The sequence below is a fragment of the Corylus avellana genome, chromosome 6, assembly GCF_965113065.1.
Source record: "Corylus avellana chromosome 6, dhCorAvel1.hap1.2, whole genome shotgun sequence".
In the NCBI taxonomy this organism is placed as follows: domain Eukaryota; kingdom Viridiplantae; phylum Streptophyta; class Magnoliopsida; order Fagales; family Betulaceae; genus Corylus; species Corylus avellana.
The window spans coordinates 9,050,131-9,077,386 of record NC_142495.1 but is presented as its reverse complement, the minus strand read 5'-3'; the positions used below and the strand labels follow the sequence as shown (position 1 = coordinate 9,077,386).

Here is a 27,256-nt window from a genome sequence, read left to right as displayed (position 1 = left end):
AAATTTTTTAATTGAAAAAAAAAATCCAAAAAAAATTTTAAAAAGAAAATTTATTTATTTTTAATAATTTTTAAATTACTGACGTGTTAATTTTGACACGTCAATAATTTAAAAATTATTAAAAAAATAATTTTCCTTTTTTTAAATTTTTTCTGAATCTTTTTTATTAATTTAAATTATTTTTCAATTAAAATAATATATATATTTTTTAAGTCTGGTTTGTTTCTTCCCCATGGCTCTCTACCCCATCTGTACGTTCTTTTTTCCATTTTCACTCTCTCTCTTTCTCTTCTTTCCTCCATTTTCACTCTCTCTCTCTTCTTTCCTTCATTTTCAAAAACCCAAACCCAAAAAATCTTCAAAAAATAAAAAACCCAAATAAAAAATAAAATAAAATAAAAACCTTAAGCTTCTTTGATCTTCTTCTCTTTAAATCAAAAATAAAAAATCTCTCAAATCAAATCAAAATAAACCAAATCAAAGCTTCTTCAAATCAAAAATCTCTCCTCTTCGATCTTCTTCTCTTCTCCTTCGTTTTTTTTTTTTTCTTTTGCTTCTCTTCTTCGATTTTCTCTTCTTCTTTTGTTTTTCTTCTTTTTGATCTGCTTTTCTTCTAGCTCTACTGTCGTGCAGAGAGATTGAGAAAGAAGAGGGAGATTGAGAGAGAAGAGGGAGGTTTAGAGCAATTGAGAGAGAAGAGGGAGCTTTTGTAGTAATGCGTGCAAAGAGAAGAGGGAGACTGAGAGAGGGAAAGAAAATCTCGAATTAAAGAAGAAAAGTAGATCAGGGGGAAAGAATAAATAATAAAAGAGAAAAAGAAGAGGAAAAAATAAAGTTGAATGACCCTCTCTCTCTTTTGTTTTTTTTTTTTTTTTTTTTGACGTGCTAGTTTTAGCACGTCAGAAATTTCTGACATGCTAGTTTTAACACGTCAAAAATGTATAATATATTATTTATATATATAATATAAATAAACCTGGAAAAAAAAAACAAAAACAAAACAAAAAAAAGGACAATATATATATATATTGACATGCTAGTTTTAGCACGTCAGAAGTGGACTATTTATGTGTGTGTCTATATATATATATATATATATATATATATATATATAAACATGATAAAAAATAATAATAAAAATTAAAATTTAAGAAATATTGACGTGCTAGTTTCAGCACGTCAGAAATGGACTATTTATATATATAACTAAACATGATAAATAAAAATAAATAAATAAATAAAAGAAGAAATACTGACGTGTTGGTTTCAACGTGTCAGAAATGGACCATATATATATATATATATATATATATATATATATATATATATATATATATATATATAACTAAATATGATATAAAAAAAATATATATAAAGAAAAGAAAAGAAATACTGACGTGCTGGTTTTAGCACGTCAGAAATATATAATATAAATATTTAAATATTAATTTATTTAAATAAAATTTTTAAAAATTAAGAATGTATTTAAATTTCCTGACGTGTCAAATTTGACATGTCAAGAAATCCTGACGTGTCAAATTTGACACGTCAAGAAATCCTGACGTGTTGAATGTGACACATCAATAAATGTTGACGTGTCACTTTCAACACGTTAAAAAAAAAAAAAATTTGACGTGCCACTTTTGACACGTCAATAATTACTGACGTGGCAAAATTTGGTTACTGTTTGCCAAGTCAGTAATCATCCTATTTTTTGTAGTGGAGTAATTGTAAAACTAGAGACAATTCAAGAGGTTTAATTAAGTAAAGTATCCAAATTTTTTTGAAAAAGTGGCAATACTCTTTATTCATATTTGAACAAGAATACAAGAGCCTTAACTCTACGAAAAAAGAGCATTAAGCTCTAAAAGAACAATATTGAAAATACAAGCTGAAATTTCCTCAATCCAAATATTGTCTGTAACCGTCCTAACTGCCTCCTTTGCCAATACATGAGCCGCTTCGTTTGCTTTACGCTTGACATGGCCTATCTTCCAATGTCGGAGGGATCTCAGAACCATATTGGTGTCTTCCACGATTTGCCCATACTTTAACCAGTTTTGGGTATTCCCCCCAATGGCCTTGACTACCAACATCGAATCTCCCTCTAGCAGAATCTCGAAAAAGCCTAACTCCCGACAGAATTCAGCTGCGTGTAGAGCTGCAAGGGCTTCGCCCGTGACAAGTTCATGGATTGCATGGATCGTCTGATTTTTTGCTACTAGAACGTGGCCTCTTTCATCCTATACAATCACGCTAATTCCCATACAGTTATTGACGGTTGAGAGTGCAATATCCCAATTTACTTTATAGAAACCTAGTGGTGGAGCCTGCCATTTCGTCTTCGTTTCTGCAATCCTCACGTCTCCGCAATTTATCACAAAAGTGTTTGCCTGAGAGAATTGTAAAAGGCGGTCCCTGGCCAGATTTGCAACAACAATTGGATGGGTAAACTCCCCCCCCTCCCCCCCCCATGCAATACACAATTTCGATGTTGCCATATCTCCTTAGGCGTAAGAACAAAAATATTCAGGACTTCCTCTTCAAAACATTGCGATATTGCTTCAAACAGGTCCAGAATAGTGCTGCAATGCAAGCTACATTTTTGGAGCTTCTTGATGCTTGATCCCCATACGTCTTGTGCCAATGGGCAGGCCCATAGAATGTGGTAGGATGTTTCCCTCTCTTGACAGCAGAAGAAACATAATTCTTCCTCAAGAACCCCTCTTCGTTTGAGATTATCCTTAGAGGGGAGGATATTTTTTCAAGCTCTCCAAAAAAAGACTTTTGATGAATTCGGAACCTTGAAACTCCAAAGAGTCTTCCAGACCTCCTTTCCTCTTTCTTGGTTAGAACCCTCTCCATTCTTTCTATTTTGGCGCTCCTTCTCAATGTGGTACGCACTTTTTACAGAAAATTCCCCGGAGTTTGTGGGGTACCAGATCATTTTATCCGGTAGTTGGTAGCTGCTAACAGGTATATTGCAAATGATTTCTGCCTCCACCTCACTAAAGATATCCCGAATCAAGGCCTTCTTCCACTGTATAGGATTTGTATCTAACAATTCAGCCACCTTTGCTTCCTCGGGCAGAATTCTACATGGTGTCTGAATGGAGTAAGTTGTCAGACGAGGAAGCCACTTATCTCTCCAAATGGACACTGAGCGGCCATCTCCAATCCTCCAAAAGATCCCCTCCTGGAACAGTTCCCTACCTGCTAAAATGCTCCGCCAAGCATAAGAGGGCTTATTCCTAATCTTTGCAGTCATATAAGAGCCCCGAGGAAAATATTTCGCCGAGATAACCTTGGCAGCCAAACTATCTGGATTTTGCATTAATCTCCAACTCTGTTTCGCCAATAGTGCTTTATTGAAACACACAATATCTCTAAAACCCATTCCTCCGTTAGCTTTTGCCATACTCATTCTTTCCCAACTCATCCAGTGGATTTTGTGTGCCTCCTTCGAGTGGCCCCACCAAAATTGTTGCATCATCTTATTTAACTCCTTACAAAGCTCTTTTGGAAGTAAAAAAATGCTCATACTATACGTAGATATGCCCTGCACCACCGCTTTGAGTAACACTTCCTTCCCAGCTTGTGAAAGCAATTTTGTTTTCCAATCAGACACTCTCCTCTTCACCTTATCCTTCAAAAATTGAAATTCCCTCACTCGAGTTTTTCCCACAAGAGCGGGAAGACCCAAGTAAGTATCACAGCGTTGTGAGGCTGGGACACCCACTAAAGATAAAGTACTGTCACGAACAGGCTAGGGTGTATTTCGGCTAAAAAATACCGTTGTTTTATCTTTATTTAAACTTTGTCCTGAAGCTCGTTCATAGGTGTCCAATACTTTCTCCAGATGCCCCTAATCCTGCGGAGAAGCTTTACAAAATAGGAGGCAATCGTTAGCAAAAAATAAGTGATTTATCCGTACACCCCTTGGAGAAGTTGGGACGCCCCCAAGTACACCTGACATCTCTGCTTGCTGGAGATTGGCACTCAGCACTTCCGCACATAAAATAAACAGGTATGGTGAGAGAGGATCCCCCTGGCGAATACCTCTTGAAGGTTTGAAATTCACCATGTTAACCCATTTTTCAGAAAAACTCATCTTTCCCATCACCTTTTCCAAAAAAATCCACTCCACCTGGCCGTATGCTTTACTCATATCAAGTTTTAGGGCCATGTAACCCATACGACCATACATCCTAGAATGCATGGTGTGTAAGGTTTCATATGTCACTAAAATGTTGTCCGAGATCAGCCGACCCGAGATAAACGCTGACTGATTGCTAGAGACAATATTGGGGAGAATAACTTTCAACCTATTTGCTAGAACTTTAGCCAAAAGTTTATACAAGACATTGCACAAAGATATAGGTCGAAAGTCTGAAACCTTAGTAGAGTTTGGTTTTTTGGGTACAAGGGCAATGAAAGTAGAGTTTACTTCAACATTTATAAATTCTGAAGAGAAAAAAAATTTTAAAGCCAAAAATACCTCATTTCCCACGACAGTCCAATTATCTTGAAAAAAACCCGCAGGAAATCCGTTCGGGCCGGGTGATTTTAAGGGCGCCATTTGACTCAGAGCCGTGCTAACCTCCTCAAAAGTAAGGTCCCTCTCCAAGTCGGCATTCATCTTTGCTGTAATTCTCCGGGGTAAAAACTCAAGCGCCTCCTCCAACCCAGTGGGACAAGACGTTGACAAAATCCCTTTGAAGTAGGAAATAAAAGCTGCTGCAACAGAGTCATCTTGATCACATATAGCCCCTTCATCATCAATTATACTTGAGATCTTGTTTGCCCGTCTCCTTTGTGAGGCACAAGCATGGAAAAATTTAGAATTTTTGTCTCCATGCTTGAGCCAGTCTGCTTTCGCACGTTGTTGCCACTTCAGCTCTTCTTCCTCCATAAGATCATTCGCCTTTAATTTTAGTGCCCTTATTTCATCGAAATCCCATTCTTCCTCTTCCCCTTGCAATTCCTGAATTTTCTCCATGGTTTGTTTAAGGATGTCGTTTGAAAGATTTTTGTTCTCTCTTTTCCATTGGAGAAGAGAATTTTTACAATCCTCCAATTTACCCATGACCTTGCTCCGACCTTCTCAATTTTTCTGTTTTACCCTCCACACCTGTTTTATTACTTCTTTATGTGACTTACTTTTATGCCCAGCAGATTCATACCTAAATATCTTTTTCCTTCGACGCCGGCGTGGAGCAGTTTTTGTGAAACTAATTAACACCGAGGCATGATCTGACGCACATGTAGCAAGAGTTTCCACCCTACAGATTGGGTACAAATCCTGCCATTCCTCATTTGCCAATGCTTGGTCAAGACGTTCCATCGTGAAATGGATGTCCTTTTTACCATTACTCCACGTGAATTTATGTCCCACCGCACCAAGATCATCCAACCGGCACCCCTCGATAGCGTCACGAAAAGCCTCCATTTGCCATCTGGGTTGTCGACAAACCCCAATTTTCTCCTCATCATTAAGAATTTCGTTAAAATCTCCCATACTCAACCATGCCAATGGCATATACGAAGAGAGATGGCGAAGTAAAGCCCACGACTCTTTTCTCTTTGCCACTTCTGGATGCCCATAGAAGCCCGTAAATTTCCATCCTGGCCCATCCCCCACTTCCTTCACCATTGCGTTGATATGCCATCGGCTAAAATTTTGGATATCAACCACTACCTCCGAATTCCAAAAAAGTGCTAAGCCTCCACTTTTCCCGATACTGTCAATGACTAACACACTCCCAATCCCATGTGAACTCTGATTTTTTCAATCTGGTGTGCTTGAAGCTTGGTTTCCATTAAGAAAACCAAATTGAGTTTCTTTTCCTTCACCAGCCCTGCCGGGAGTCATGAGTATCCAAATTTTTTAATGACGTAGAATAATTTTTCTCCCCTCTTTTCATCCCTTTAATTGTATTGACATGTTAAAAAACAAAAAAACACAAGGATATATTTATTTTTGATGGATCCAAATTTGAATTTAAAGCTATGTGGCGACATCTGGTCTAGTCAAATCTCATTGAACTCGATGTGTTTATTTACACGTTAATGTACAATTTTGATCCTGATCATTGAAAAACGTACAATATTAAACAAAATATAATTGGAATGACTGTGACATCAAACATTAGCTGGTGAGAGGGAAAATTGTGGGTAAAATTTTTCAAGGTTAATAGCTGCACGTTAAGATTACTGACTTTGAAGAAGCTTCCTTGCATGAGAGGGACATTTTCATGTTGTAGGACCTGCAAGCAACAATCGTGTTGCAGAATGTTGTGCACTTTGCATAATGGGTCAAGTCACCCAAAAATTCACGAATGGAACCCAACTGCAGCTAACCAAATCAGTGCCAGGTCATTTCGAGACCTGGCTACCGCTTGGTCAAGCCCAAATGACACGTTGAGAGTGATCACTGGGAGCGAAACGAGTCACATGGGAGGGGATTAGCTATTCTTTATAGGAGCAAGGATTTCATTAACTCGATTAAATTCGAGCAACCGCTTCACTCAATTGGCAAAGGACACTAGAATGTGGGAGTGCCCCGATTAAATTTGGCGTTGACACGTCAATTTATCGGTCTGGATGTTAAACACGTGCTCAAGCAAGCACCTACTACGCCATTGGAACTTATAACCTCGTCGATGATATATATTTTTCTGGGAAATGTTAAGTGGTTTTTTTTTTTTTTTTAAGTAGATATTATTTTTTAAAAATCGGGTGAGAGAAATAAGTGTTAAAATAATGATTAAGTGATTAAATTTACCTTTTTCGATCAGCTTAAGTTTTTTGGATAACTGGTAATTTAACATGGTATTCGAGCCAAAGGTCTTAGAATCGAACCTTAATTCCATCAAATCACCTTCCATTTAAATTAAATATTCCACGTGTTGAGCCTTACATATTAATTAAAATAGAGTTTGAGTCCACACGTCTGAGGGAGTGTTAAAGTACTAATGATTAAGTGATTAAATTTACCTCATTTTGAGCTTAATACATAAGTAAGCTCGGCTCCTTCTCCTGCTTAGATAAAGAGTGCAAGTCGGTCAAGAGGCAAACAAAAAAATAGGTGGCTACCGAAAGAAAAGTCAACAACAATATGGGCTATATTTGGCTCATTTCATCTTACAAATTCAATCATTATATTTGTGGTCTTTGTGAACCCTGCATAAGTCAGTAGTGGACTTCACAAATCTAATAGTTGATCTATTAAATTTATGTGAAAATATAAGCCAAATATGAAAATCTTATTGACCATTAGCAATTTTTTAGAAAAAGAAGACAGGTGAAAGAAGAATAAATAACTATACCGTTGATCCAGTTCTTGGGGGTTGGAAGTGATAGGTAGGAAGTTCTGTAAGGCTGGTGTGTAGGAGGAGATGAAGAAGCTTTAATGTCTCTGTAAAGATGATGGGAAGCTTCAAGCTGAAGAACGCAATGGGAAAGAAAGAGAAAAGAGGAGAAGAGTAGCCAAGCTGCAGAGGTGATGGCCATGGCGATGGGGAGTGAGAGGGAAGGCAATGCTATGACTTCTTATATAGAAATTGAGAGCGTGGGGTGTGAGTATGTGGATTAAATTACAGCACAAATCTAATTGTTATTTGTTGAGATTTCCAACAATGCTTTCAAAATAGAGATATAATTAAATTTAGCTATTTTGAGCATTTTTTTTCTTCTCTTGCTGAGGTTTCAAAATGAAATTTTTTGAAATTTTTGTTACAGTAAACTCACTTATGAGTTTACTGTAAATTTATGTTATAGTAAATTCTGAAAGTTACAGTAAATTTATGAGTTTAGTAATCACTTTAGAAGTGCAATTCATGTGACTTTTCATTTTTTTTTCTTCTTTTAAAGTCTTAATATCTTGGAATTTAATTCTTTGCATCTATATTTGACCATAACTGTGGCCTTAATTAAAGTGCACTAACTAAAATTTTTGTCATAAAAAATTAGGATCCTCTCCAGTGAAAGTATACAGTTAGTTATATTTGAAGAATAATTTGGGCTCCTAAAAAATTTAAAAGACAAAAATAGCCCTCAAGCATTAACTAACTTTTTGCCTTAATTGGGGCTTTAATTATTGTTTTGTTATAAAAAGAAACTTAACTATACTATAATTATTTGAGGCTTCAATTATTGTTTGTTATAAAAAAACTTAATTATACTATAATTATTTGGGGCATTATTTTATTGAGGGCCTTAGGTGATTACCTAATTTGTCTAAGCATTCAGTTTCTCTGTTTTTTGTTGTCTGTATTTTTGTTTGAATAAGGATTGTCTAAACTTTTGGATTGTGGATGTGATCTGTTTTCAGAGCGAGGAAGATGAGCTACCTATGCATTGAATTGAGTCTATTTAGAACAGATCTGGTGTTACAACTGAAAAGTTGTCATAAGTTAGCGAATATTGATGTCATAGGTTCTTTTTTGTGAGAGGGAAACTTTAAGGCTCTGTTTGTTTCGACGTAAAATGTTTTTTATTCGAAAAAATCATGTGTTTGGCAAGTACAAAAAATCATAATTTTTTTTAATATATATTTTCATTCACTCATATTAAACTTTAAATTACAATAATGTACTAATGAGTCTTGACCAGGTCTCGACGAGGTCCCGGGAGGGTTCTGACCAAGTTTCAGTGGGGTCTTGACCAGGTTTTAGCGAGTTTTGATCGAGTTTAGGGGGTATTAACCGTCTTTTTTAATAAGGATATTGTTGTCATTTGTGTTACAAAGAAGCTATATTGCAATTTTTTAATAATTTGAAGAAATATTGCTTCAATTGAAAATTTAAAAATGTTCAATGGGAAGAAAAGAAAAGTGAAAAGAAGAGTAAAACCTAATTTTCAGAAAAAAGTAATAAAAAAGTGAAAGTATGCATGCAAAGCATGAAAATGGGGTCCACTTGCCTAATAATTAATGGCTTTCCAGCATGATATCTAGTCAATTGAAAATTTAAAAATGTTCAATGGGAAGAAATGAAAAGTGAAAAGAAGAGTAAAACCTAGGATTCAGAAAAAAAAATAAAAAATAAAAAAAAATAAAAAATAAAAAAGTAATAAAAAAGTGAAAGAATGCATGCAAAGCATGAAAATGGGGTCCACTTGCCTAATAATTCATGGCTTTCCACCATGATATCTAGTCAATTACCACATTCTCCACGTGAATAAGCCCTTTGGCATTTTAAAGAAGGATCCTCTCCATTTCATTCGAAATGGAGAGGACTCATTTAGTTGTTTTAAGAGAATGTTTTTGTCCAAAAAAAAAAATAGAGAGCTCAAAAATGATAAAATTGTCCCCTAAAAACAATTAACTTGTTTATCTCAATTTCAAATGAAATTGAGAGGATCCAAGTCCACCTTTGGAGAAGGATCCTCTCCATTTCATTTAAAATGGAGGGGATCCATTTACTTGTTTTAAGAGAGCATTTTTGTCTAAATGAAAAACAGAGAGCCTAAAAATGACAAAATTGCCCCCTAAAAACAACTAACATGCTCCTCTCCATTTCAAATGAAATGAAGAGGATCCAAGTCCTTGCCTTTGGAGAAGGATCCTCTCCATTTCATTTGAAATGGAGGGAATCCATTTAATTGTTTTAAGAGATCATTTTTGTCCAAATGAGAAACAAGGAGTCCAGAAATGACAAAATTACACCCTAAAAACAACTAACTTGTTCCTCTCCATTTCAAATGAAATGGAAAGGATCCAAGTCCTTTGTGTTTTGGCATCTAAGTAGTTAGCAGTTCTCCATATCCAATCAGAGCTCCATATTTGAATGATCATGCAGACAATGAATACAAACTTCCCATTTCAACATAATATTAAGGATTTGTTATGAATGAATTCATGCATTTGGTGGATGATCATTTAGTTCCATCTCTTGGAATTCTACACACTCATGTCATCTTTTATAATTCCTATAACATCCATGTAATACATTGATGTACCCTTTTGTTTCATATTCCCCCTTTCATATTCCTTAACCTCTCATTATGATTCCATGTCTATAAAAGGGAGTATTGAGATGTATGTAAATCACACAATAATAGAAAAGAATCATGTATAGTTCCTGAAGAACTAGTTTCACATATTGCATTCTTTTATCTTATCTTGTTATTTATTTATTTATTTATGATTTTACAACATGTTATCAGCACGAAGCTCTAACCAATTGTTGTGTTCTTTTGATCTTCAACATCAAAAGCTATCTGTGAGGTATTCTCAATTCATTGTAAGTGTCTTTAACATTTAGTAATCTTATTATCTATTTCGTTAATTAACATTCTAACATATGCTTAGAAATTTTTAGTGCTTTAAGAATCATATTATAACATTCGTATATTATGATTCATGTGAGATTGATATGAATTATAATGTTATCATACTAATGTTATGAATATGATGTCTTATAATTTTATATGTCTGGCGCATATAAAAACTGAATACCTTACGGTAAAGAATCCCTTAACCGTGTGGAACAATTTAAGGGAGAGATACGAGCACCAAAAGACAGTTATCCTCCCAAAAGCTCGTTATGATTGGATGCACCTGAGGTTGCAAGATTTTAAGAGTGTTAGTGATTATGATTCTGAACTCTTTAAAATCAGCTCACAATTAAAATTGTGTGGAGAAAAAAGTCACTAATGTTGATATGTTAGAAAAAGCATATACCACATTTCATGTTGCGAATGTGCTCTTGCAACAGCAATATCGAGAGCGTAATTTCACAAGATATTTTGAACTGATATCTTGTCTTCTAGTGGTTGAGCAAAACAACAAGCTATTAATGAAAAATCATCAATCTTGTCCAACGGGTTTTACACCATTTCATGAAGCAAATGAAACCTCATTTCATAGTAATGAAGGAAACCGTGGTCGTGGACATGGACGTGGTAGAAAAAAATTATAGAGGTTAAAGGGAACGTACTCATACTTCTTACAAAAGAAATACTTCATACCACCAGAACTAGAACCAGACTGAGGCAAAACAAAATGAAAACAAAGGTTTACAGAATAAACCTACAAAGAACTATGAAGATAAATGTTACAGGTGTGGTATGAAAGGACATTGGTCACATACCTGTCGTATGCCTAAACATTTGGTAGACCTATATCAAGCCTCCATAAAAGAAAATGGGATTGAATTAAATTTTGCTAATCATAGTAATCTAAAGATTCTCCAATTTTTCTTGATGCTCTAAATGGAGAGGGTAACATTCATCTTGATGTTTATGATTTCTTTGTAGGTTCTAACACAAAAACTGATCTTTTGATTGGTGATGAATATGTCTACAACAATTAATATGTTTTCATTATGCCTTCATCGCAGTATGTTTACATTGTCAAATTTAATTATATTTTGTTGTTTTCTTTTTGATTAATAAAATTTTAATATATATTTTGTTTATATATGGAGGTACGGGTCATATTGATGGAATGATTAACTCCAAGATGGATGGTGAAGATTTGTGTCTAGCAGACAATTGTACAACCCACACAATTATTATAGATAAGAAATATTTTTCAATACTTGATATTAAACAAAACTAGTGTTAATACAATATCAGGTTTATCAAACCTAATCGAAGGCTCTGGAATAGCAAATATCATATTACCAAAATGAAAAAAAATTTGTATTGATGATGCTTTGTATTCTTCTAAATCTAGAAAAAATTTATCAGTTTTAAGGATATTCGTCTAACTGGTTATCATGTTGAAACTACTAATAAGGGTAGTGATGAATATCTTTATATTACTTCAACAATTTCGGGCTAGAAGTTCATATCGAAAAAACTGTCTGCTTTCTCTTCCGGGTTGTATTATACAACAATAAGAACAATTGAATCACATGTTGTGATTGTACCAGAAGTGCTCTAACCCAAATATGTTTATGCTTTGGCATGATCGTCATGGACATTCAAGAACAATTATGATGCGTTGAATAATTGAGAACTCTCATGGGCATTCCTTAAAGAACCAAAAGATTCTTTTACCAAGTGATTATCCTTGCGTTACATGTTCTCAAGGTAAGCTTATTATCAAACCATCCCCTCATAAGGTAATTATTGAATCTTCATCATTTTTACAAAGAATTCAAGGGGATATATGTGGGCCGATTCATCCTCCATGTGGGCCATTTAGATATTTTATGGTTTTAATATATGCATCACCTGGGTGGTCACTTGTTTGCTTGCTTTCTACTTATAATGTTGTATTTGCTAGATTTCTTGCTCAAATAATTAGATTACGAGCATAATGTCCTAATTATGCAATTCAATCTATTCGGATGGATAATGCGGGTGAATTTACATTTCAAGCATTTTATGATTATTGCATGTCAATTGGAATTAATGTTAAGCATCATGTTGCTTATACTCATACTCAAAATGGTTTAACTAAATCGTTTATTAAACGACTTCAATTAATTGCTCGACCTTTACTTATGAAAACAAAATTACATGTTTCTGTTTGGGGACATGCAATATTACATGTTGCATCATTAGTTTGGATCAGACTAATAGCTTACCAAAAATATTCCCCATTGCAACTTGCATTTGGTCAACCAAATATTTTTCATTTTCGTATTTTTTGTTGTGCTGTATATGTTCCAATTGCGCCACTTCAACGCACTAAGATGGGACATCAACGTAGACTTCGAATTTATGTTGGTTTTGATTCTCCTTCTATCATTAGATACATTGAGTCTTTAACTGATGATATTTTTAAAGCACGTTTTGAACATTGTCATTTTGATAAAAACATATTCCCATCACTTGGGAGAGAAAAGTCATTGCCAGAAGCACGACAAGAAATCACTTGGAATAATTCGACGTTATCTCATTTTGATCCTTGTACAAATCATTGTGAATTAGAAGTTCAGAGGATCATTCATTTCCAGAGTATTGTAAATCAATTGCCGGATGCATTTACTAACAACAAGAAAATAATTAAGTCTCACATTCCAGTTGCTAATACTCCAGCGAAGATAGAAGTCCCTATAGGACAATCAATTAATACAACAGCAAATGAGTCTAAGATACGCTTGAAGCATGGAATACCCATTGGTGCAAAGGATAAGATTCTCCATAAGAGAAAAACACAAGGAAATGAAATTGGTGCTCTCGAAGAGGCCTTACCCACAAAACATGCAACGAAAATTGATCCATTCAAACTTTCTACACAAAATTCTCCTGAAAATGAATAACCCAAAGAGGAATCTCTTGAAGAGTTACCCCATGAAGAGGAACAGGTACCTGAAAATAACGAGATCTTAATAAATTATGTAAGTACAAGAAAAATATTGGATATAAAAAAAATTATTGTCGACAACATATTTTCATTGCATTTGACATTACCAGAAGTAATGATGATATGGAACCACAAACCGTCGAAGAATGTCGATGTAGAAATGATTGGCCAATGTGGAAGGAAGCAATTCAAGCAGAATTGAACTCCCTAGCAAAACGTGAAGTATTTGGACTTGTAGTCCAAACACCTGAAGGTGTATCTCCTGTTGGATACAGGTATTTGTATGAAAACACAATGAGAAAAATGAAATTGTGAGATACAAAACAAGACTTGTTGAACAAAGTCTCCTGCAGAAACCTGATATTGATTATAAAGAAACATATTCTCCTATAGTGGATGTAATTACATTTAGATTTTTGATTAGCTTGGTAGTTACTGAAAGTTTGGATATGCGTTTAATGGATATGGTTACAACATATTTATATGGATCACTTGATAATAATATATACATAAAAATCCCTTAAGGATACAAAATGCATAAAGCATATAATTCGAAATTCCAGAGTATTTATTCTATCAAGCTACAAAGATTTTTATACGGGTTACAGCAATCTAGACACATGTGGTACAATCGTCTTAGTGAATATCTATTGAAAGAAGAATTTAAGAATAATCCAATTTGTCCATGTGTTTTCATTAAGAAATCAAAATCTAGATTTGCTATTATTGCAGTTTATGTAGATGATTTAAATCTTGTCGGGACTTCAAAAGAGCTTATAAAAACTGCCACTTATTTAAAAAATGAGTTTGAGATGAAAGATCTTGGAAAGACAAAATTTTGTCTTGGCTTACAAATTGAACATTTTCCAAATGAAATTCTTGTTCATCAGTCAACATACATAGAAAAAATCCTGAAGCACTTTTACATGGAGAAAGCTCATCCTTTGAGCACTCCATTAGTTGTTCAATCACTTGATGTGAAAAAATACCCTTTTTGCCCTAGTGAAAATGAAGAAGAAATTATTGGTCCTGAAATACCATATCTTAATGTAATTGGTGCTCTGATGTATCTTGCAAATTGCTCACAACCTGATATAGCATTTTCAGTTAATTTACTAGCAAGATACAGCTCTGCACCAACCCGAAGGCATTGGAATGGGGTCAAATATGTTCTATATTATCTTCGTGAAACAATTGACATGAGATTATTTTATTGAAGAGGTTCAAATTCAGAATTAGTTGGATATGCAGATGCGGGTTTTCTTTATGATCCTCATTAAGGTAGATCTTAAATAGGATATCTATTTACATGTGGAAGTACTGCTATTTCATGGAGATCTGTCAAGCAAACACTTGCTCTTACTTCTTCAAATCACTCGGAGATTATTGCAATTCATGAAGCAAGTTGGGAATGCATATAGCTAAGATCAGTAATTCAACACATTCGAGAAAAGTGTACTTTATCTACAATCAAAGATATCCCGACAATATTATATGAAGATAATGCTGCTTGTATCACACAGATCAGAAAAAGATATATTAAAGGTGATAGAACTAAACATATTTCACCAAAGTTTTTTTTATACACATGAGCTCCAGAAGAGTAGTGATATTGATGTAAAATAGATACGATCAAATGACACTTTGTCATATTTATTTACCAAAGCATTACCAACTGCAACATTTAAGAAGTTAGTGAATAACATTGGAATGCGCCAACTGAAGGATCTTTTATTATAAACAATTAAAGCTCTTCATGCTAATGTGGGAGAGTAAAATGATTATGCTGATTGTACTCTTTTTCCTTCGCTAAGGTTTTTCCAACTGGGTTTTCCTTTGCAAGGTTTTAAGGAGGCAGTCTTAAAGCATATAAAGACACACAAGAATATTGTATTTTTTTTCCTTCACCACAGTTTTTTTTCCCACTGAGTTTTTCTTGGCAAGGTTTTAACGAGGCATATTCTTAGTGTATGGTCATCCAATGGGGAGTATTTTGAATGCATTCATGCATTTTGTGGATGACTATTTAGTTCTATATCTTAGAATTCTACACATTCATGTCATCTTTTAAAATTCCTATAACATTCATGTAATACATTGATGTACCATTTTGTTTCATATTCCCCCTTCCATATTTTCCTTAACCTTCCATTATAATTCCATGCCTATAAAAGGAAGTATTGAATTGTATCTAAATCACACAATAATAGAGAAGAATCATACATAGTTCCTGAAGAACTATTTTCACATATTACAATCTTTTATCTTATCTTGTTATTTTCTTTGATTTTACAACAGGATTTGGATTCTCTTAAACTTTTTAAAATATATGAGATTCTTATATTTTTTAAATTTGAGCTTTTTATTTTATCTAAAGGTTTATACAAATGCAAAGGTTTGTATCATAGAGGCAAGTGGATTTGACATGTCGAGAACTAAAATTAATTACCTCGGTAACACATATACAAACTTCAGCATTTGTCTAGACCGTTAAATGAAATTGAGGGCTCAAATTTTAAAATATGAGAACATCATATTTTAGAAAATTTGAAAAGATCCCAATCCATTATTTATTGCAGATGGATGAAATAAAGGGAGAATTCTCCATAATTAGCTTGGGAGTTGGGGTGTATAAATTATTTGGACTACCGTATTCCATACCTAAGTATAACATTTAATGGGTGATAGTTGCACATTCTACGTCTTAAAAAAAAGAAATCTTATAGAACTAGCTATCTTTGATGGTGGCAATCATCGAAAACTTCCGGCAAATTTATGTGGTGGTAGAAAATGAGCTGCTAGTATGAGTGCATGCATGCGAGAATGAGTAGTTTAAATTGAAAATACTTGGTCAATTCAAAATATTTTTGATTTGATCACAATTTTTGATCATATCAAGCAAGGAAAAAAAAATTCAAAAAACATTTTAAGTTGAAATAAGTAGTATCCAAGTGTAAACCAGGGAAACGTGGGAAAATCAAAATTAATTTAAAATAGAATATCACTGGGATTGGGGATGGCTGCAAGAGTAGGGTACGGTTTTTTTGTCTTTGACAGTTGCAATTTATTGACATAATATAAGACAAGATCCTTATACATTCTTTAGTGAAATTTTAATATATGAGTGGTGATATAGAGTATACAAGGTGAGTAAACAGTAGTTATGTTAGTGTATTTTTTGATAAAAATAAAAAATAAAAAAAATAATATTAAAAAGTACAACTAGCATGAGCACTGTTCGCTCATACTGGTGTACTCTATATCACCACTATTAATATATAAATGAAAAAAAAAAAAAAAAAAAATGATGACATTGGAGTCCAACCGCAACAATAATACTTCTCAAAAAAAGAAGAGAAATAATTGATATTAATATTTTTTTTATCTCTAAAATTTATAGATCAATGTGGGCTATACATAAAAGTCAATAGAAAATTTTTAATAATTGATCTATTAAATTTGTAAAAAATTATGGGCAAATTATTGATACAAATCATTTCTTATTATTAAAGAAAAAATGTTAAGTGTTCTCTTTTTTTTTTTTTTTTAAAAGGAAAATCATTTCAATCTCATTAATAAAAAGGATCACGAGCATATAATTCTTACATCAGAAAAGCACAAAGCTCAGAGAGTGCAAATTATAGCCGAAGATACAAAGTTACAACATCATAACACACATACATAACATTCTATCATTTAAGACCTATCTATAATTTCAACTTCCGCTAACCTATGACTAATCTTCAAATGAAATAACGGATCTGCTCCAGAAAAATATAATTCAATGCATAAGTATCGATCATTCCTCGGCCCTGTGCGCATAAAACATCTGTGCCAACACTTATCCTTCTCGACCCAAAAGCTAGAATACAGTTCTCGTTCACAACCAAGGGTTTGGACTAACAACAAATACCCCACAGATCAGCAACAGAACAAGGCCTTATTACAAGCAAATAAAACAATAACAAAAACTACAGGGAAAACCAAAACATAATGCAAGGAAGATCAAGACAAATAGAAACAAAATAAGGAAACAAAAAACAAAACCAACAACGAAGAGCAGCACCAGAGGGGGAGTGGCAGCCAAGCCTGAGAGAATCAAGATCAAGCTTAAGGCAAATCGGATCTGAACCCTGCAAGGAGACTGGAAAAGGTAGCGTCCCCAAGGGGGGCTCAACATTTGCTGGGATTGGAAACAATGAGCAGTGAAAACCCCTAAAGAGGCAGAGAATGGGAAACAAAACCCACACAGGTAGGGAGGGGTAGGAGGAGGGGGGAGGGGGGTAGGGGGAGAGGGAGGAGGGTGGGAAAAGAGGGGGGGGGGGCCATCCCTCCTCCCCCAAGGAGATGACCTATGCGGCACTCTCTAAGGAGTAAGGGTTTTTTCTTACTTTAGATGAATATTATTTTAAAAATAAAGAATAAAAAAAAAAACTATATTTATTTCTTTCACTCAATTTTTAAAAAATAACATACATCTAGACCGAGAGAACTCCTACCATTTTCCTACCAAGAAAGAGAAATGTGTAGGATAAAATCATCACGTGATTAGCTTGGAACTTGTTATCGAGTTGGAATAAAATTAAGAGAGGAGACATTTTTCTTCTCTTCCACCCCTTCCTCGTCCGTTTTCCTCCTGCTAATTTGCAGCCTCCAGTTTGGACCACTACATGCCCGGAGGTAGGGGTGGCAAAATGGGTACCTGACACGACCCGATTACGACCCAAGGGTACCCGTTACACGATTAGCCTATACCCAGACACGACCCGTTTAGCTAAACGGGTAATCGGGTTTGACACGATTATGACACGAAAATAGCCGGGTAACCCGACACGACCCGTTTTACCCATTTAAAATAACCGGGTCTAATTGGGTAGACACGACCTGACACGACCCGACACGACCCGATTACTTTAAACTATAAATTTTTTAAAAAAAATAAAAAAAAAATTCAAAATTGTAATAATAATACTAATACAATAATACATCAATATAGTCAATACAAAAAATTGAGTTACAAGAGATTAAAGGCTTTAATAAAGGATAAGAAAAAAATATATATATCGGAAAGTGACTGTAATTGACAAATTGTATTCCAAAAGAAATTACTAAACTCATAATTTCACCTAAACTTAAAAGTTAAAAGTTAAAACAAGTAAGTTCATTTATTAAAATAGTCCACTTATTATTTAGTCCCACATGTAACAAAAGTGTTAAAAAATTAATTTAAACAATGAAAATCTAAGTTTTCTTGTTGGCTTTCTCTTTTGTTGGTAATTATGTATTAACTTATTTCTTGAAGCAGGCTTCCTTGTTCCCAAAGGCTAAAAATGGTAAAGTAAGTCTTAATTTCTTAAAGTCTGTACTTAAAAAAAAAAACTAAAAAAAAAAAGTCTTAAAGTTACACATGAGGAGTCCGCAAGGCAAAAAAAAAAAAAAAAAAGAGAAAAAAAAAAAAACATAAAACATCCGGGTCTGGCGGGTCGACCCGCCAACCCGCCAGACCCGGATACTGTGCGGGTCTGGCGGGTCGACCCGCCAGACACAAAATTTTCGGGTCTTAATCGGGTAGACCCGATTACGACCCGAACCCGATTAGCCCAAACCCAATACTTATTTTTTCGTGTCGTGTTCGTGTCGGGTTCGCGGGTCGTGTCAAAATTGCCGGCCCTACCCGGAAGCCGCCGAAAGTCTCGTTGAAATGCATTATTACCATTGCGTTGCTTCAATCAAAACTTTAAATGCATTAAAATTAATATTTTGAAAATTACATGATTGCTTTCTTTTGAAGAAAAATAGTCGCACTTTCCAAAAGATACTCCATTCCTCACCAATTTAAAACGTTATTTTATAATTAATTTATATCTGTTAAAAATCCAAATGGATACAAACATTGACAGGACGGCATATAACATATAATTAATTAACATATAACACTGACAGGCTGCCACTCTTTTCTGCTTGTACGGCAAATAACACCGACAGGTTGCCACTCTTTTCTGCTTGTACGGCATATAGCACCGACAGGCTGCCACTCTTTTCTGCGTGTACAAAAGCAAAAATCGTAAACCATGTAGTCTTGCAATTGGTTGGGAGTTTTGGGACTGTATGACAAAATTAATTTGACGAATGTCATGTCACATTACACCTTTCGTTCTAAAAATCGTAAACCATGTAGTCTTGCAATTGGTTGGAGTCTTGGGACTATATGACAAAATTAATTTGACGAATATCATGTCACATTACACCTTTCCTTGTAAAAATGTAATTGGAGGTGTACTGTATGACGATTTAGGTGTCTGCTTTACTTCTACTCGCTCCCAAGCACATCCAAAGTTTGATTCATGTACTATGTGCTGTTGGATTGAATGCTTAGTGATAAGGATAAGATTATGATTAGATAGGATATATAATATGATTAGATATAGATATGATATATAGTTATTAGAGAAAAATATAAAAAAGCCTCTCAAATTATTAGTGGTTTTCGACTTAGCCCTATAATATTTCAAAAGTGATAAAATAGCTCTCAAACTACTAAACTATTACATTTTGGTCACTCAGTTAATCAAAACCGTCAGTTTTGACAGAAACTGCAAAACGACGTCGTTTTGTTATGGGTAAGTTACTACAATGCCCTTTTATAAAAAAAAAATAATAAAAAAATTTTTTGGAAAAAATATAAAAAAGCTCCCAAAACTACCATCCGTTTTCATTTTAGCCCCCTAATGTTTAAAAAGTGATAAAGTAGCCCCATCAAAACGACGTCGTTTTGTAATTTTCGTCCAAACTGACGGTTTTGACTAATGAAGTGGCCAAAATGCAATAGTTTAGTAGTTTTGGGGCTACTAGCTTTATCACTTTTGAAACATTATGAGGCTAAATCGAAAACGACTAGTAGTTTGGGGGGTTTTTTTATATTTTTCCCTAGTTATTATTAGATAGGATGTATAGTAGTTAAATTAGAATGCACTTCAACTACTAAAGATCATGAGTAATTCTATGTGTCATATTTGTATTCTACTAAGGATGATGTGGCTATTAAAATCATCATTTTATCAAAATTCAATAATAATTAATCACAAGCTCAATGATAATTTTAATAGCCATATCATTCTTAGAAAAATACAAGTAGACCATCTAAAATTACTCATATATCCTATCTAATAATAACTATATATCCTATTTATATCTAATCATAATTTTTTTTTTTTTTTGAAAAAGAATATCATCATCTTCTCATTAATAGATCAATAAAGGAGGAGTGAAAAAACTCCATCAATACAAGCTCACGATTACATTCCAGAGAACAAACACATCGGTCCAGCACAAAAACTCTAATTTCTCCCTAATGGTCTGAACCAGTAGCTAGTGCCAAGGCATGGGCTGCCGCGTTCTCTTCACGTCGTACCCATATTCTATCTAATCATAATCTTATTCCTTTCACTTAGACAAATTAGACAATCTCTTAAGGCCCTAAATAATTATAGTATAATTAAGTTTCTTTTTTATAAAAAATAATAATTAAAGCTCCAATTAATTATAGTATAGTTAAGTTTCTTTTTATGAAAAAACAAGAGAAAAATATAAAATGGCCTCTTAAATTATCAGTAAGTTGCAATTTAGCCCTTCAATGTTTAAAATGTAATAACATAGGCCTTCAAACTACTTTATTAAGTTCTTAATATTATTAATAGCAGCTTACTCATTTAGAATAAATTTAATTTTTCATTTAAATGTTAAAAATCTGTAAAGCAAAATTGCCATGTATCTTGGAATTGACCCCTGAAGAAAAGAAAAGAAAAAAAAAAAAAATCTGTAAAGCATTGGAATTGACCCCTGAAGAAAAAAAAAAAAAAAAAAAATCTGTAAAGCAAAATTGCCATGTATCTTGGAATTGACCCCTGAAAAAAAAAATTGGTCGACACATAAACCACCTCTAATCAACCCACGTGGACTTTGTCAAACTTTCAAACAAAGGTAAGGGAAAGGGCCAAAGACACGTGTCTTTACAAGGAAAAAAAAAAACAAATAAATAAACAAAAGGCACATAGGAATGCATTATGCAAGTACAACTACGCTATTACATATTTTTAAGTGCTTAAAAACCAACCCTAAATACCATGAAAAATAGAGCACACATATGAAAACTTTTTTTTAAAAAAAAAAAAAAATTAAAATTAAAATTTAAAAAAAAAAAAAAAAGTGAGAAAAATTGTTTTTCAAGCAATTGTGATGGTGGGTTTTGATAAATTAATTCTATCAATTGATGTTGTGACTATGAATTTTGGGTACATTTTTTTTAGTATTTACTTGTCATTTGTCACTTGTCACTACATAAAAGTATGTTGACGTTGTGACAAATTGTGATTGTCAGAGACAAAAAAGCATGGGAAGTACTCTACTCTTTCAGTCCTGTCCATACTATTCTATTTTAAATTAATTTTAATTTTCCAACGTTTTTCATTTGTTATACTTTTTTTAAGTGGGTCATTGTAATGGTTGTTGTCAATTGTAGCTTAATTATTGTAAAATTTTACGTAGATGTAGCTGTAACTTATTTGAATAAGATTGTTTGAATGAGATATAACGAATTTTATCCTCAGCAATGTTTATAGGTTATTCTTTCTAAAAATTTCTATATATATATATATAGTCCATGGAGACCTTTTGGCCAGGGGACGAGCCACTTGAATTTCCTTTTCCTTTTTTTTTTTTTTTTTAATTATTATAAAAAACATCTGTCACAATATTATCGATATTTACATGACATATTAAAGGATTAAGTCGTATTTGCTGATGGAAAACACGTCGAAGAACCTATTTGTGTTATTCGCTTATCTTAGGAAGTTTTTAGAAACTTTATAAATCTCAAATAGTTATTTATAACTAGCAAAATCACATTGACAATTTTTATATTTTTTTATTAAATAAATAACCAATGTCAAAATTTTGCTACATGGCACCAGATAGTTTAGTGGAGACTATTATATAAAAGGTATGCAACACATCATGTAAAGGGAGTTGATTCATCTCTAAAAACTTTGGCACATTGATATATTCTCATTTCAACTAAGAATGCTAACCCAAGTATTAGAATTTTCCCAAATTCCAAATTAACGGATTTTTTTTAACGCCTTCACTATTTTACTGGCAACCTATCACCGATCAGGCAATACCAAAAAATCTCTAACAAACATATATAAAAGCTTAGACACATTTCTGTTTTTTCATTGGGAACAACATATATGGCTGATTATTCAACAGCATCGGTAGAATAACCAAAATTCATAAAGGGATCCAGTAAATAAATAATATCTCTAAATAAGATTCTCTTGTGTTTGGTCGGGAATGAGATAATATAATAATTTACAAAGTACAAAATCTTTGGCTTTGCTAACTTTAAATGCCTTAAAATTAATATTTTGAAAATTACATGATTGCTTTCTTCTGAAGAAAAATAGTCGCACTTTCCAAAAGATACTCCATTCCTCACCAATTTAAACAATTCCATAAAACGTGATTTTATTAATAATTTATATCTTATTTATGAGTGAAAAAGCTGAAGCGCATGGAGGGAATGTTAAAAAGCCAAATGGATACAAACACTGACAGGACGGCATATAACATATAATTAATTAACGTATAACACCGACAGGCTGCTTGTACGGCGCCGACAGGCTGCCACTATTTTCTGATTGTACGAGGAAAAACAAAAATCATAAACCATGTAGTCCTGCAATTGGTTGGGAGTTTTGGGACTATATGACGAAATTAATTTGAAGAATGTCATGTCACATTACATCTTTCGTTCTAAAAATCGCAAACACTGTAGTCTTGCAATTGGTTGGGAGTCTTGGGACTATATGACAAAATTAATTTGACGAATATCATGTCACATTACACCTTTCCTTATAAAAATGTAAGTGGAGGAGGACTATATGACAATTTAGGGTCTGCTTTACTTCTAAAAATGTAAGTGGAGGAGGACTACATGACGATTTAGGGTCTGCTTTACTTCTACAAATGTAAGTGGAGGAGGACTACATGACGATTTAGGGTCTGCTTTACTTCTACTCGCTCCCAAGCACATCCAAAGTTTGATCCATGCACTATGTGTTGTTGGATTGAATGCTTAGTGATAAGGATAAGATTATGATTAGATAATAAGATTATGATTAGATAGGATATATAATAGTTGAATTGGAATACAATTCAATTACTATATATCCTGAGTAATTTTAGGTGGCTTACTTGTACCTCACTAAAAATAATGTGGCTATTAAAATCACCCTTTAATCAAAATTTAATAATGATTAATCACAAGCTCAATGGTAATTTTATTAGGTACATCATTTTTAGTAGGACACAAATAGGACACCTAGAATTACTCATATATCCTATCTAATAATAACTATATATCCTATATATATCTAATCATACTATATATCCTATCAAATCATAATTTTTCTTTTTTCTTTTTTTATTTTTTATTTGAAGAAGAAGAATATCATCATCTTCTCATCAATAGATCAATAAAGGAGGAGTGAAAAAACTCCATCAATACAAGCTCACGATTACATTCCAGAGAACAAACACATCTGTCCAGCACAAAAACACTAATTTCTCCCTAATGGTCTGAACCGGATAGTAGCTAGCGCCAAGGCATGGGTTGCATTCTCTTAACGTCATACCCACATTCTATTTAATCGTAATCTTATCCCTATCACTTAGACAAATTAGACAATCCCTTAAGGCCCTAAATAATTATAGTATAATTAAGTTTTTTTTTTTTTTTTTTATATATATATATAAAAAACAATAATTAAAGCTCCAATTAATTCTAGTACAGTTAAGTTTCTTTTTATAAAAAAACAAGGGAAAAATATAAAATGGCCCCTCAAACTACTAGCCAGTTGCAATTTAGCTTCTCAATGTTCAAAATGTAATAAAGTAACCCCTCAAACTATCAATCAGTTGCAATTTGGCAATTCCATTAGTTAACACCATCAAATTGGATGAAAAATGCAAAACGAGGTCGTTTTTTGAGGTTAAGTTACTAAAATGTACTTTTAGAAAGAAAAAAAATAATAACAAAAATTAAAAATTAAAAAAGGCCCCCAAAATGACGTCATTTGGCTTGAGAAAAAAAAAATTCAAAAAATAAAAATAAAAAGGGGGTGGTTTAGGGGTGGCTCACCTGCCACCCCTTACTGCTCACACTGCTCCACCTGTTCTTGAAAATAAAGTCGGATACAACAATCTTGTGTCTGTGCTTATGCAAGACTTTCTGCTCCTCTGCTTCTTCTTGGATTAAGGATATCTCTTCCTTGTTATTACCCTTTTCAGCTTTTCGAAAGCTGCTTGCAATACAGAACCTTGAAGACCCCTGATGATGACGATGATCTTCTTCTTCTCTCTACACAAAGAGGCCTATGTTGGCTTCCTCCCCCTGCAGCTCCGATTGGTTCATCAATCTCATACTATGTGTGTTTGTGAAAATTGTTGGATCCTCTGCGCTTACCCTGGGCGGCCACCCAACAGGCCTATTTTTAATTTGTTTTTTAATTATTTTTTTTTCTCAAGCAGAACGAGGTCGTTTTGGGGACTTTTTTATTATTATTTTTTTCAAAATGGCAGTTTAGTAACTTAACCTTAAAAAACGACGCCGTTTGGCATTTTTCGTCCAATTTAATGGTGTTGACTAACGGAGTGACCAAATTGCAACTCTAGTAGTTTTGGAGGCTATTTTATTATATTTTGAACATTGAGAGGCTAAATTGCAACTGACTGATAGTTTGGGAGGCCATTTTATATTTTTCCCAAAAAAAAATAATTAAAGCCCCAATTATGACAAAAAGTTAGTTAATGCCTTCTAATTAAGGCCCTAATTATGGTAAAAAAAAATAGTTTGAACAGTATTTTTATCCTTTAACTTTTTGAACAGACAAAAATACTTTTTAGATATAATTAACTGGATATGCAGAGGATCTTAATTTTTTATTGCATAGAAATTTCCTCCAACCCATTTAAAATAGTGCCAAGTGTCTATAAATATTTAAAATGCACATTAAATTCTTAATACAAGTAGTTCAATCGGCTGGAAACCACGCCTTATAAAGCGAAGGTCTCTAGTAGACATGTCAAAAAAAAAAAAAAAACTAAGGGAAGGGGGAGAGGGATTCGAGCCAGTGACCTTCGCTTTATGAGGCGTGGTCCACAGCCGATTGAACTACCCCTTGAGGGACAAAAAAGTTAGTTAGTGCTCCTTAATGGACAAAGTTTTCATCCAAACTGAGTTGGAGGAATTTTCTTCAACCTAATCTATAAAAATGACATGTGCTCCTTGAACATGTGAGATGCACATGTTTTTTTAATAGAAGGAACAGAGTTGGAATAAATTTTATTAAAAACTCTTGTACATCTCACATGTTATTAAAAAAATATACACATGTCACTTTTATAAATTAGGTTGAAGGAAATTCCTCAAATCCTGGAGGAAAACTTTGTCCCTCTTTAATTAAGGCCTCAATTACAATCAAATATAAATGCAAATAATTAAATTCCAAGATATTAAGACTTAAAATGAAGAAAAAAGAACAAGAAAAATGGAAAGTCACGTTAATTACACTCTTAAAGGAGTTACTAAACTCATAATTTCACTTGAACTTAAAACCAACATATTGGTTAAATTAAATTTGTTCATAAAAATAATTTTTAGAATAAAGTAAATTTCATTTTACGCAAATTAAATTCGTCATAAAAAAGAATTATATGTAGTTCAACACAAAATATGACATATGTTGAAATCAAATGTCTACTAACAAAGAATTTTGCAAGTCATTTAGAAAAAAAAAAATTGAGGGCAAAAAGCAAGAAGAATTATTTAATTAAATATTTAAATATAAAAAATATCATGCTTAAGGTTGTGGCCTTATTAAGTTGGCCTTGGCCGGTGTTGTCTCTTTCTTGGCTACCCTTATGGCCAAAAGCTTAAGCTTTTAGAGCACGTGGTCATTTAATATAGTATTAAAGCCAAAGGTTATAACACTACAAAAAATGAATTTTTTGCTGACATGGGTTTTCTTACGTGTCAGGTGGTCTGATACGTCAAAAACGTTTCCTGACGATGCGTTTTTGACGTGTCTCAGGGGTTAAAATTTTGGGTGTCAAAAACGAAAAATTTCTGACATGTCAGATGTAACACGTCAAAATTTTCTAACGTGTCTGATAAGCGCCGAATGTTGCACATTCAAGCCCCTTAATTTAAATGTGTTAATTCCTTAGCATTGTTATTTGTTTGATTTTGTTTTGTTTTTGTGTTTTCAGGTTGTATTTGACAAACCATTGGAAATTGGGCTTAAAAAGGGCAAAAGCTGGGCATTCTGGATCTAGGATTGAGCGCAGCTATTCCTGAGCTCGAGCGAACTGCGCTCGAGCGCACACCGGCTTGTGGTGCGCGGCAGAATCCTTTTCCAACGTGGATTTGGCTTTCACCTCCGGTTTTCTTAGGGTTTCTAGGGTTTTTAGGGTTCTCATAATCCCTATAAATAGGGCTCTAAACATTGTAAACATATACACCGCTTTCTAGAGTTAAAATTTCAGTAAATTGTCCGTGGAGCATAGAAAATCATGAGCGGCTAAACCAATTGTGGGGTATTGATGTAACCCTTTCCAAGTACAATGGTTTCATTGTATTTAATTTTTAGCTTTTCAATTTATGCATATTGATTGTATAACCCTGAGGATTGTTACACTTGATTTTTGTTCTTCATATTAAATGCAATTGTTTTTTAATTCCAATTAAATATTAGTAAAATTCTTATCTTGTCTTAGAAATTATTTTACTATTATTGAACTCAAATCGTTCTTATTTTCTGTGATTATAAGAATAATGGTTATACAATGGTTCTTACTTGGCATGCAATCAATAGGGTTAGATGAACCATACCTAGAAAAGACGGATCGTACTACGCCCTAGTTTAGTTAATTTAG

At 33.5% G+C, this 27,256-nt stretch overlaps 2 protein-coding genes across 2 annotated transcripts; both read right to left on the bottom strand.

Annotated features, from left to right (window-relative positions):
• Positions 1-1,841: 1,841 nt before the first annotated feature.
• Positions 1,842-4,999, bottom strand: LOC132187840 (uncharacterized). The gene is made up of 3 exons (XM_059602274.2): positions 4,060-4,999; positions 2,804-3,726; positions 1,842-2,243 (listed from the first exon to the last, which is right to left on the bottom strand). Exons 1-3 carry the CDS (start codon positions 4,997-4,999, stop codon positions 1,842-1,844), a joined length of 2,265 nt encoding a protein of 754 aa, XP_059458257.2.
• A 105-nt stretch (positions 5,000-5,104) lies between these two features.
• Positions 5,105-5,653, bottom strand: LOC148584838 (uncharacterized). The gene has a single exon (XM_088517521.1). It carries the CDS (start codon positions 5,651-5,653, stop codon positions 5,105-5,107), a length of 549 nt encoding a protein of 182 aa, XP_088373647.1.
• Between the last annotated feature and the right edge of the window lie 21,603 nt (positions 5,654-27,256).